Genomic DNA, 12,602 nt, shown 5'->3' on the forward strand with positions numbered 1-12,602 from the left:
ATCTTACTCAACGCAACAACATAGAAAATCCAGCTGGATCTTGTATTGTCAAACTTTCCTTTCAGCGAATGTTTGACGAGTGCAGACCCAGTCGTCCCGCCTGATGCATGGCATGTTTCCTTCTCTTTCACCTTTATCATTCATCGTCCGCGGAGGAACTATCTTGAATGTGAAAAATTCTTGTTTTCCAAAGGTGATTATTTAGGCCTGTTTCTGTATTTACGTGATCATGATTGGTCACGTGTTCTTAACATCAGTGATGCAAACGAAGCTTTTCATGCACTCACAAGCGTTGTACAAGAAGCAATGTTGTTATTTATACCTAAACATAAATGCGTTAGAAGTAGCTATCCTCCATGGTTTTCACGTGAACTGAAACACTTGCTACGCAAAAAATTACGGTATCTCCGAAAGTATAAGGTCACGCGAAGCGAATATTGGCTTCAAAAATTCCGTGAAGCCCGCGCCCTAGTAAAAGTAGCCTACAAACGTGATAAGAAAGTACATTTACATTCAGTTGAATCTAATTTAAATCGTGAGCCAAAACTATTTTGAAGATATGTGAAAGATATTTCAACACCTCGAACGAGCATCACGTTAGCCCAGGATGGAACGGTGATGGACAAACCTAAGGATATAGCTGACTGCTTTGCGGATTATTTTCATTCTGTCCTGTCTGCGAACACCTTTCCTTTGAACTCGCATTGTACCTTTTTTCCTTCAAACGACAGTGGTAATGTGTTGCACACGTTTTCTTTTTCCGAATGTGATATCAATAGGGCGATATCAGCACTGAAAGCAAAGTTCTCGCTCGCTTTTGATGGCATTCCTAGTTTCATAGTTAAAGGATGCAGCACGATATTTGTGCCCGTTTTGACTCATATCTTCAACGTTTCTCTTTCGAACGGAATTTTTCATGAGTTACTGAAAAACGGCCTAATTGTTCCTGTACATAAATCTGGTGATTTATGTGACGTCACTAAATACCGACCTATAACTTTGCAGAGCCCTTTTGCGAAAGTTTTTGAAATTGCCCTGTTTCATCATCTATGGTTCTTTTTTAAACGTCAGATCGGGAATGCACAACATGGGTTCTATAAAGGCCGATCGGTAGAAACTAATCTAATGACATTTTTGGAGTACACAAGTTATTATATTGAAAATCGTGGTCAGGTTGATGCCGTGTACTTTGATTTGTCCAAAGCGTTTGACTTAGTTGACCACTAGAGACTGGTTGCAAAGTTAGGAGCGTATATGGATTATTTGTCCGCTAGAAGTAATTACGTGCGCGTTAACGGTGTGCTGTCCAAGCCTTTTATTTCTACTTCTGGCGTTCCACAAGGGTGTATATTGGGCCCTCTCTTGTTTAATGTATTTATTAACGATATTACATGCTGTGTCGAAAATTCCCGCATCCTTTTGTATGCAGATGATATCAAATTGTTTCGAGAAATTAGCACGCATGATGACTGCGTCCTATTTCAGTCTGACATCCTAAAAATAGTTAATTCGTGTGCTGAAAATAAGCTGTTGATTAATGTCACCAAAACTTGTGTATTGACGTTCACTAGAAAAAGTCTTGCTGTGCTACATGATTACACACTAAATGAAACAGTGCTCAAACGGGTTAAAGAAAGTCGTGATCTTCGCATTGTTGTAGATTCAGAACTGCATTTTCGTTCGCATGTTGATTCTGTTGTAAACAAGGCCTACAGCCTCTTGGGAATTGTGTCGCGAATTACGAGGTCTTTTTCTAATCTTTCTGGGGGAGCAGCGCAAACTAGACAGGACAAAGGGTAGGACACAACACGAGCGCTCGTGTTGTGTCCTACCCTTTGTCCTGTCTAGTTTGCGCTGCTCCCCCAGAGTGAATGTATACCAACTGGCCCAGTTCTCGACCTTGTTGCACTTTTTCTAATCCTTTGTGTTTTGTTCGATTATTCTTAACTATGGTGATCCCAAAACTTCATTTTGCATCTGTTGTTTGGAGCAGGTTGGGCATAACAAGTAGCGCTAAGATTGAAAATGTACAAAAACGTTTTATTAGAATTGTATACGACAGGCATTTCGATCGCCGAGTTTACTATCAGTACGAAAACATGTTGGAGAATTTGCAATTGGCTACATTGTCTAAAAAGAGGCTTGACGCGGGTTTGCTTTTTTTGTTTAAGTCTTTACACAGCATCGTTGATTGTGAAGACCTTACGTCATAAATTGAGATTAGAGTTCCCTGTAAGTCTTTTCGTGAATTTCTCTTATTTCGAATCAGTTCTACTTGTTCTCCTATGCAAAGATTGCTTAGACTGTACAATGAAAAGGCAAGTCACCTTGATATTTTTAACAACAATTTGCATTTGTTTAAGCTTGCTTTGACTGAAGTGCACTGATCGGGTTTTTTTTTTCTTTCTTCTTCTAGTTATTTTTCCTCGTTTCAGGCTACATATATAGTGGTTTGTGTTTGCATCAAATTTTCTGTGTCATCCTGTGCACCACCGCTTAAGCCCATTGGCTGTTGGTGGGCACGTAGAAATAAAGATGATGATGATGATGATGAGGCGACCACAAGTAGCAGCATCCTTATGAGTGTTACGACAATCTTGAGCTCGGTGTCCTGGCTGATTAGACAAAAAGCACTTGGGTGGCACTTTTTCTTTGAGTCTGCCGCGGTTTTTGTCGTATCGCGGACGTCTTCAGAAATCTTCCCCGTGTTGGCGAGGCTTTGTGCCTCTATAAAACGATCTCTAGCCTCGGTCATGTCATTCAGCGTCTTACACTCTAGCTCCTTCAGTCAGATCACGAGCTTGGCATGGCAGCAGCGGATGAATTGTTTGCCGATCATTTGATCGCGAAGATACTCGAATGTTTTTTGCACATTCGCCATCTCAATCCAGTGATGAAAATCACGTTCTAAGCCTTGCCGCTAGTTGTTTCCCGGTTTTGCTGTCCTCATCCCTCGCCTTCCTGAACTTTTTTTGGCAACCTTGCGCTGCAAACCGAAACCGCTGAAGCAACGCACGTTTGACCTTGCCGTAATACGGCCTCTTCGGCGGTAATACGGCCTGTGATGGTAAGGTTGACTGTACGGTTTAACGAGCCGACGCAACGCAGGCGATGAGGCGCGCCGTAGTGGAGGGCTCGGGATTAACTTTGACCACCTGGGGTTCTTTAATGTGCGCCAAAATCTCGTACACACGGGCATTTTTGCTTCTTACCTCCATTATAAAAGCGGCCGCCGCAGTCAGGAGTGATGGTAAGAGCCTTCCCGCTCAAGCACATGCTTACAGCTAGGGCTCGTTTGTTCTAGGCCACTGCGGCCCGGTTGCCACACGCTCAAACCTTTGCACAGACGTGTGCAGGTGATCGCGCTTCTTGTCGAAAAGAGGAAGCAGTTTCTGTGGGTTAATTGCAGGCGGAGTTGAAACAACTTCACATCCCGCGTCGACATTTGTTGGCTCGTACCAACACCCTCTTGTAGTTGTATCTTTAGCAGTACCAGCTCCTTCTCTCTTTCTGCATCATCTTTAGCTCTTTCCGCGGCTTCTTTCTCTCTTTCAGCGGTTTCTTTGCTGGCTTACTTCTCGGCGGCTATAGCAGCGCGTTCCTCAGCACGTTCGCTCTCTATCCACGCCCTACGCTTTTGTGCCGAGAGTCCCAGATGAGTCCTCATTGCCATTATTTTTCGAGATCTATGCTGTTGCAGCTAACGTTAGAGGCACATTCGTGGCTCACTGACTCTTTCCAGCGGAAGTTAAGATATCCTGGCATGCTCGCCACCTTTTGTAATGAATGGGCCCAGGATTGGCGTGAAAGTCACGAATCAGTGGGCAGTGCGTGCGCGGGGAAACCTTGCTTTATGCATGACGAAAGAAGAAGCAGAAGATAGCGCATGGAAGCGAGGACGCGAGACTGAAGATGTAGGCGTTAAAAATGGCCGTAGGCTAACAGGAAAATGTGTGCAATAAAGAAAACGAAACGTCCTATGTGGTTCTGTTGCAGCCTCTCGGTGTGTTGAAGTCCCGACGCGTGCGGGGTCGATGGGGACGTGACGGCGCGGCTGGCCCGATGACCGGCTCTAGCCCACGTCACAACCATGCACGGGACGTCGGGCAGGCATCGTCGACCTTGCCGATGAGTCACGGCTCGATGGCGTAGCAGCGGGTGTGTGCGGAGGGTTCCACCTCCAGGTGAATCCGGCCCCGCCCTCTCTAGCACAGCGCCTCACCAGCTCCAGTCACGGCCCGCCCACTGCTTGTGATCCTCGGCGAACGGCTCAGGGATATCCACAGCAGCGGTTGCGACACAAGTTCTCACCCGAACACGATCACAGGGCCGCGCTCTCCACCTCACCGCGTCCCAGGCGTCCACTGATTTTTCTGCATGCACTCATTGCAGCAGCGAGCTCGGTCCCTTCTTCCTCATAGTCCACCGGCACTCCATCACAGTATAATCGATGTGGTGGACTCGCATCACCCGGCGGGAATTTATTCTCCACTTTCTTTCGGGTTTTCAAAATTCTTCTTATGTTTCCATGAGCACCGCATTCACCCCTTTGCTTTCCTTGGGATACTTCAGGGCGAACTTTTATTTTAGTATTAATTCAACGAGCACCTCATTTTCCATTTTCATTGGCTACATGCATACCGAGAGCCTCTGTTCTGGCAGTCGTGGGGCTCAAAGCTGGTCGACCACTTTTGACGTTCCGCAGACACTCGAGTCATGGCCCGGGGGTTTGAATGAATGCGACTTTCACACCGAGTAGTCTGCGTAGCGCTGGCTGCTACTCATGCCGCAGGGCAAACAATACTTTAAGGTAAATAACCATGAAAGGTGAGGGGGAACAGCCCCTCCCCCCGATAGCGTAGTGGTTGTCGCACCACACACGTATTTCTGGAGGTCAGGGGTTTTTATAACTACCACCGGGCATTTTCGCTCTACTTTCTTTCGGTATTCTGAAATTCCCGTTCTGTTTCAATGACCTAGCGTACTGTCCCTTTGGCTTTCCGATGCATTCCGACTGCCAACCCTTCATAATCATCGTCACCAGCCTTTTTACAACATCTGCAGGGCCGACACCTCCCAATAATCTCCAATTACACCAGCTCCTGTGCCAACAGCGACCTATTTATCGCCGCAAACCTCTTGATCTGTTTTGTCGATCTAACCTTCTGCAGCCTCCTGCAACGCTTGCCTTCTCTAGGAATCCACTCTGTTACCCTTAATGACCAGTGGTTATCTTGCCTTCAAATTACAAGCCCTGGCCATATTCATTGTCTCTTCTTAATTTCTACCAATATGTCCTTAAGACGGGTTTGTGCCCCGACCCACTACACTCTCTTCTTGTCACTTATAGTTTCCCCTATCATCTTCCGTTCCATTGCCCACTCAGTCGTTCTCAACTTATGTTGAACCCTCTTAGTGAGAGCCTAAGTTACTGCCCCCTAGGGAAGTGGCGGAAACATGCAGCTCTCATACACTTTCTTCTCTGGTACAATGGTAAGCTGCCATTCAGTATCCCAGAATGTCTGCCGTATGCACTTCATACCATTATTATCATTTAATTATGTCTGCCTCATGGTTGGGCTCCTTGGTCAGAACTAGGCCTTAGTAGATATATTCGCTTACTACATCCACTGCCTGACGATATATCTTAAACCGTTGTGGTTCCCCGAGGGGTTTGATCATTGGTTTTGTGAATGTTAATTTTTAGGCTCACGGTTCTACCCTGTTTGTCCAGTGCGGAAGGCATACTTTGCACGCAGCGGCGGCGTTGAGGCAGAGCATCCGCATAGTGGGCTAAAGAACCTTGGTTCGAATCCCGGTGCCGGACGAATAAAGGTGGGCTCGGTATCTGTGCAAACGCGCAGCCTAATCCGTTTGCCTTCATCATGCAGGTACTCACCGTGCCTTCAAAGTCGTTCCTGCTGTTTCTCATGCCTGGCTTCATCGGACCGTCAACAATTCCCGCCCCCTTCCACAACGGCATTTCAAACTTGAATCCCGCTACCATCGCACCGCATCCAGCAACAGCGCCGCCACTGCAAACTTTGACCCTCGACCACACGTGGACTACCCCATCAAGACAGACATCATCTGCAGCCATGACTATAAAACCACCTCCCCTGTCCGCGCCGCATTGTGGGCTCGGTAGCTGTGCAAACGCGCAGCCGAATCCGTTTGCCTTATCATGCAGGTCAGTAACAGAAGTGCTTTTCTCGCTAAGAAATCAAGTAATTATTTTTCAGTTCAGCTGCCGAGCCCACGGTGCTGCGTTGTGATAATTGTCGAGTGTGCGCAGGTCATACGCTCTTTATTGCTTTTGGCTGGGGATGTCGAAACTAACCCTGGGCCTCCCACTGCTGAAGACTTGCTTACTGAATTGCAAAAGCTATCTGCCAGACAGAATAAGCTCATTTCCGATATTCAGGATATTAAAAACCAACTAACAACGACGGACGTAACGATAACCGATTTGTGCAAACGCATCACTGACCTTGAAAAACATTGCACTGCCCTTTCATCCATGCGCACAGAGCTAGATGGCCTCAAGACACTCACAATCGAAATGAATGACAAGATCTGTAATTTGGAATCCCGTGTAGACGACAGCGAGAACCGCTCGCGACGGAACAATTTTATATTTTATGGCATTCCGGACACTACTAAAACTGAAACGTTTTCGTACTCGGAAGAAATAATCATTCGTCACTGCTCCGACACACTCAAACTAACAATTCCTCCCTCAAAAATTGAGCGTGCGCACCGCCTCGGGCGTTTTTCAGAAGAACGCAATCGACCCATTATTGTAAAGTTTCAATCATCTAAGACCAAAGAACTTATCCTTTCAAACGGCCGCAAATTCAAGGACACAGACTTCAGCGTGGGCGAGGACTTTTCCCCTGCCGTACGTCATGCGCGCAAACATCTAATTGCTTTTGCAAGAACTGAGTCAACAGCTTTCACTGTGCGCTTCAAAACCCATATTCTCGGAACTAAACGCTACATATTTGACGAGTCATCGCAGTCAGTGAAAGAGTTAAAATAGCAATCATCCCGTCCACGACCAAAACCGACCTCCCCCCAAATTGTCCCCAAAATCAGCTTTTTCGTTTTCCGTGATCTTTACTAACACTAGAAGTATCATTTCGAAGCGTGAACATGTTTCTAATCCGGTTTTGTCATCCAACAGCGACTTTCTTATATAGACCGAAACATGGGTAAATGACAGCGTCTCTGATCAAGAGGTCTTGGCCGATTTGCCTAATTTTGAACTATTTCGGAAGAATCGGAAAGATAAGAGGGGGGGAGGGGTTCTTATTGCAATAAACCAAAAAAATATCCTGCTTGTTAATTAACCTGTCATCGGACCTTGAAATAATTTGGATTCTTTGTTCTGCTGAGCCCCAGTCAATATTACTTGGCGTCTGTTACAGGCCCCCGAATAGCTGTCCTGACTTTCCTAATAACCTTAATGACGTATTAAACGAAGTTACAAAAAAGTATCCCAATGCCCCCGTAGTTTTGTTCGGTGATTTTAATTTTCCGGGTATTAATTGGCCTAACCAAACCATGCCGTCACAGGCTCAAGGCGAAGCCGGGGCTTTCCTGGACATTTGCTTAAATTTTAACCTCTCACAAAGGGTAACTGCACCAACCCGCGTAACACAAGAGTGTGAAAATATTTTGGACCTAATACTAACCAGTCATCCTGAGAGCATGGTCTCGATTACTTATCTCGCCGAAATAGGTGACCATAAGGTTATCCATACCGAAATTGCATTTAAACCGTTAATTCGTCAAACCACCCAGAAAACCATTCGGCTGTACGACAAGGGGAATTATGAAGCAATAAATTTTGAGCTGAACGCATTCTTATCCAGTTTGGAAACTACTTTCTATTCCCGGTCCGTCGAAGAAAACTGGACACTGTTTAAGGACAAGGTCAATGAATTGACTGACAGGTTTATTCCGAAATCCCACTTCCGCGCAAACTCCCAAAATCCATGGTTCTCTAGAACTCTGAAAAGATTAGAAAACAAGAAAAAATGCCTGTTTAGATTGGCAAAAAGACTAGAAGAGCTGCAAAAGTGGCAGAAATATTAGCTGAAAAAGCATATTTATGTGCAGTTCAAGACGCAAAGAATTCTTTTTTCAACGTTGACTTACCGAACATGCTGACTAACAACCAAAAAAAATTTTGGAAGGTTTTGAACCCCCCGCATACAGCCCCAATTACTCTTACCAGTGAATCGGGTCACGTTATCACCGATTATGAATTCGCTAACATCTTCAACACCGCTTTCTCATCCGTGTTTACCAAAGACAGTAACGTGTCATTCACAATAACACCCACTTTTATAGAATGTGCTATGCCACCCGTATCGTTCACTACTAATGGATTTGTGTGCGTAAACGAAAAATTAAAACTTTCCTCCTCTTCCGGGATTGACGAAATCAACCCCAAGTTCCTTAGGAATACAAAATATATTTGTGCATCTTTTTTATGCTTGCTCTTCTCACAGTCACTTTTAACAGAACATCTACCAGAGGACTGGAAGAATGGGAAGGTCGTTCCAATTTTCAAATCAGGTAACAAAAACTCGCCCTTAAACTATCGTCCCATATCCCTTACCAGCGTGCCCTGTAAAATCATGGAACACGTCATTTACACACATATCATAAACTTTCTTGATTCAAACAGCTTTTTTTATCCAGCACAACATGGGTTCCTCAGAGGTTTCTCTTGTGAAACGCAACTGGCCTTATTTGTTTATGATTTGCATACTAACCTGGACTGTAGCTCCCAAACCGATGCCGTAATCTTAGATTTTTCCAAAGCGTTCGACAAAGTACCCCATTATCGACTGTTAATAATACTTTCCCAGTTAAATCTTCACCCTAACATATTAAATTGGATCAGATAATTCCTTACAAACCGTTATCAGTCTGTTAATATCAACAACCGTACCTCTAATCCTCTTCCAGTAACGTCCGGAGTACCCCAGGGTTCGGTTCTTGGTCCACTTTTATTCCTTATATACATAAATGACTTGCCTTCAAACCTAACCTGTAAAACCCGCCTGTTCGCTGATGACTGCGTTATATATGACACTGTTACTGACATTTCAAAACAGTCATCCCTACAAGCCAACCTAAACTGCCTCCAGGAATGGTGCGAGCGCTGGCTCATGGAGAGAGAGAGAGAGAGAAAGAACTTTATTCAGGAGCTGTTGGGTCAACGGCGAGTGGTGACCAGCGCTTGAAGGGCGCCGGTGACCTGGGCTGCTCGTTCAGCGAGTCCTTGCTGGACCCGCGGATCCGAGCTGCCTAACGCCGCCTCCCAGTGCTCCACACAAGAGATGAGAGGGAATGAGTTCTGAGGGCATTGCCAAATTATATGAGCAACTGTTTCGTGGGCTCCACCGTCGGGACATTGGGGAGAGGGAAATACAGATGGATAAATTGCGTGTAGTCTGGCGCGACAGGGGAGGGTATTGGTTTGGAGAAGGCGCCAGTACCGTTCCTCGCTAATAGAGAGTGACCAATGGGGTGGAGGGTAGCGCCGGCGAGAGAGGCGGTAGTGGCAGGTAATTTCCTGGAAAGTCAGAAGGCTGTCGCGGGTTGATTGGGCTCCGTGGGAAGGGGTGCGACCTGGCGCAGCTCGGTGGGTTAGCTGTCGAGCTGCAAGGTTAGCCGCTTCGTTTCCTTCCAGCCCCGCATGGGCAGGAGTCCAAACCAACTCCGCATGGGAAGTGGGAGGATTTTGAAGGAGAATTTTGAGAGCCTGCGGGGAATTAGTCCCCCGGGCGAAATTTCGAATGGCCGTTTTCGAATCGGAGATAACAATTGTTGGGGTAGGCCGATGAGTCAGCGCTAGTGCAATAGCCGCCTCTTCCGCCGTGGCAGGAGAGCGCGTTCGGATAGTGAGTGAATGGTAAGAGGTTGCGTTTGGATCAAAGATGGCGGTGACTGCGTAGGCGTTGTGATGGGTATAACTCGCGGCGTCCACATAGGCGGTGGACTGGCCCATGGGGTATTTGCGGGCTAGAACGCGTGCGCGATGTTCCCGGCGTTTAATATTGTGCTCCGGGTGCATATTGCGGGGAATCGGCCGCACGAGCAGGAGATTGTGCAAGTCGGGTGGGATGTACACTCTGGAGTCAGTAACAATCGGTGCATGAAGCCCGAGCGACTCTAGGATGTATCTGCCAGTAGAAGTGGTAGAAAGGCGGGAAAGTTGACTGACAGAATGAGCTTCTATGAGCTCTTCAGCTGTGTTGTAAATGCCGAGGCGTTCCAGTTTGGCAGTGGAAGTACTTTGAGGGAGAAAAAGCGCCGCTTTGTATATTTTTCGTATGAGGCAGTTGATTTTAGACAGCTCCGTTTTACTTGAGTTAAGGTACGGGAGGGCGTATGTCAGGCGACTGAGCACGAATGCTTGAACCAGCCGGAGGCGCTCAAATTCCATCATTCCTTTGTTTCGAGCTGTTATGCGGCGGATGAGGCCAATAGTTTGGTTGACTTGTGAGGTGAGTTGAGAGATATATTGCGTATTGGCTCTGTTGCGCTGTATGGTCAAACCGAGGACTTTAAGAATAGGGACACATGGTATGGGATTATTTTGTATTCGTATAGTTATGTCTGTAGTGGAGCGTGACCGGCGGGGGGCAGGGAGGGTCAAGAGCTCCGACTTACTTGGGGAGCATTAAAGACCGGCCAGTGCCACTTCTGCTTCGACGATGTCTGTGCCTGACTGAAGCGCCTCCTCAATTTGTGCATCACTACCCCCGGCGCACCACAGAGTAATATCATCAGCATATAGACTATGTCTAAGATGTGGAATTTGAGCTAAACGCTTAGGGAGATTAAGGAGAGCCAGATTAAAGAGGAGAGGAGAAAGGACTGCACCTTGAGGGGTACCAAAGGAGGGCATGTGAATGGTGTCCGATACTCAATCACCGATGTGAATCACGGCAGTTCGATTAGTAAGGAATTCTTTAATATAAGTATAAACCCGTTGCCCGGGGTTACACGTTGCCAGATTTTGGAGTATAGCTCGATGTGAAACTCTGTCGAAGCCTTTGGTGAGATCTAGTGCTAGAATAGCAGCTGTATCTACTTTGGAGGCCGGGACAATGATCTCATGTTGAAGTTGCAAAAGGAGATCCTGTGTCGAAAGACCCTGCCTGAAGCCTAGCATGGTTTGGGGAAGTGCATTGGTTTTGGTAAGATGTTGAACTAAGCGGGCATGGATGATGTGTTCAAGAACTTTCCCTACGCATGAAGTGAGGGATATTGGGCGGAGATACTCCAATTTCAATGGTTTGCCCGGTTTAGGTATTAGGGTTATTTTAGCGTGCTTCCATGAAGGAGGCAAAGTGCCTGTGGTCCAATAGAGATTATAGTACTGTGTGAGGATGTAGATGGAGTTGTCGTCTAAATTTCGAAGAAGTTTATTGGTTACACCATCTTGCCCAGGTGCTGATCCAGGCCTAATCTTCATGAGTGCTGCTGTGACTTCCGTTTCGGAGATTTCTCTGTCTAAGTCCGGATTATTATCGCCCGTGTATGACGGCAGCTCCATGGTATCCCCTTTAGCTATGTAGAGAGTACGAAGACGGTCTAGGAGTTGTGCATCTTCACCGGGAAATTGTTGAATAATTTTCATGAGCCGATTATTGGTAGCTATTCGTGAGTGACTGGGATCCAACATGTGTTTAAGGAGGGACCAAGTACGCCTCATGCTGAGATTACCTTTCATCTGTTCACATACCTGGCCCCATTGGGCACGACCAAGTTCAGAGGTATAAGTCTCTATTGTTGCAGCGAGAGAGGTTAACCTAACTTTAAGGCGCTTATTATGTTTCTGCTTACGCCATCTACGCTGTATGCTGCGATAAGCGTCCCACAGATGATACAGGCGGGCATCTACTAATTCAGCAGGTATTTCGGGGTCTACGGGATTGTCGTGAGTGCGTTTGTTATCGAGAATTTGGCTGACCCAGGTATGATACGATTCAGAGGATATTTCAGGGGACTCTGACACTGCACAGGTTTTCCTAAAGGCATCCCAATCTGTCAGGTATTTCTGTCGGGGTCGGCGCAAGATTTCAGATTGGAGGCGTAGATCGAGTCGTATAATGAAGTGGTCGCTGCCGAGCGTATGTGGTGTGCAGAGCCATTTAACTTCTGGGATCCCGCGTGAGAAAGTAAGGTCCGGGGAAGTATCTTTTTGCACGCTATTGCCAATTCTTGTGGGGGTGGAGGGGTCGGACTCGATTGTAAAGCGCTGACCCTGGGTGAGCTCCCATAAGAGACGGCCCTTGCGGGTAGTGTGTGTGTAACCCCAGGCTGTGTGGGGGGCATTGAAATCACCTAATACGAGCAAAGGGTGAGGTTGCGAAGCTTGAATAGCAAGGTGAAAAAGTTGCTTGAATTTGTGTGAGTGCGCACGGGGGCTACTGTACAGGTTGAGAATATACAATCGGGAGGCTTTGCGCTTGAGGGGGTAGAGGACAACCAAATCATGTGGAACATCAATGCTGTCAAATTGTGAGCGTTCACCGGGAATATTACGTTGAACCAATACTGCAGTGTATGGGTTA

At 46.6% G+C, this 12,602-nt stretch overlaps 1 protein-coding gene across 1 annotated transcript; it reads left to right on the plus strand.

The window, feature by feature from the left end:
* The first annotated feature begins 6,184 nt into the window (after window positions 1–6,184).
* Window positions 6,185–7,042, plus strand: LOC144180202 (uncharacterized). The gene has a single exon (XM_077708585.1). The coding sequence runs from the start codon at window positions 6,185–6,187 to the stop codon at window positions 7,040–7,042; it is 858 nt and encodes a 285-aa protein (XP_077564711.1).
* Window positions 7,043–12,602: the final 5,560 nt, after the last annotated feature.

This window comes from Haemaphysalis longicornis, unplaced genomic scaffold (assembly GCF_048455015.1).
Source record: "Haemaphysalis longicornis isolate Haplotype H1 unplaced genomic scaffold, Haemaphysalis longicornis Haplotype H1 scaffold_4, whole genome shotgun sequence".
NCBI lineage: Eukaryota > Metazoa > Arthropoda > Arachnida > Ixodida > Ixodidae > Haemaphysalis > Haemaphysalis longicornis.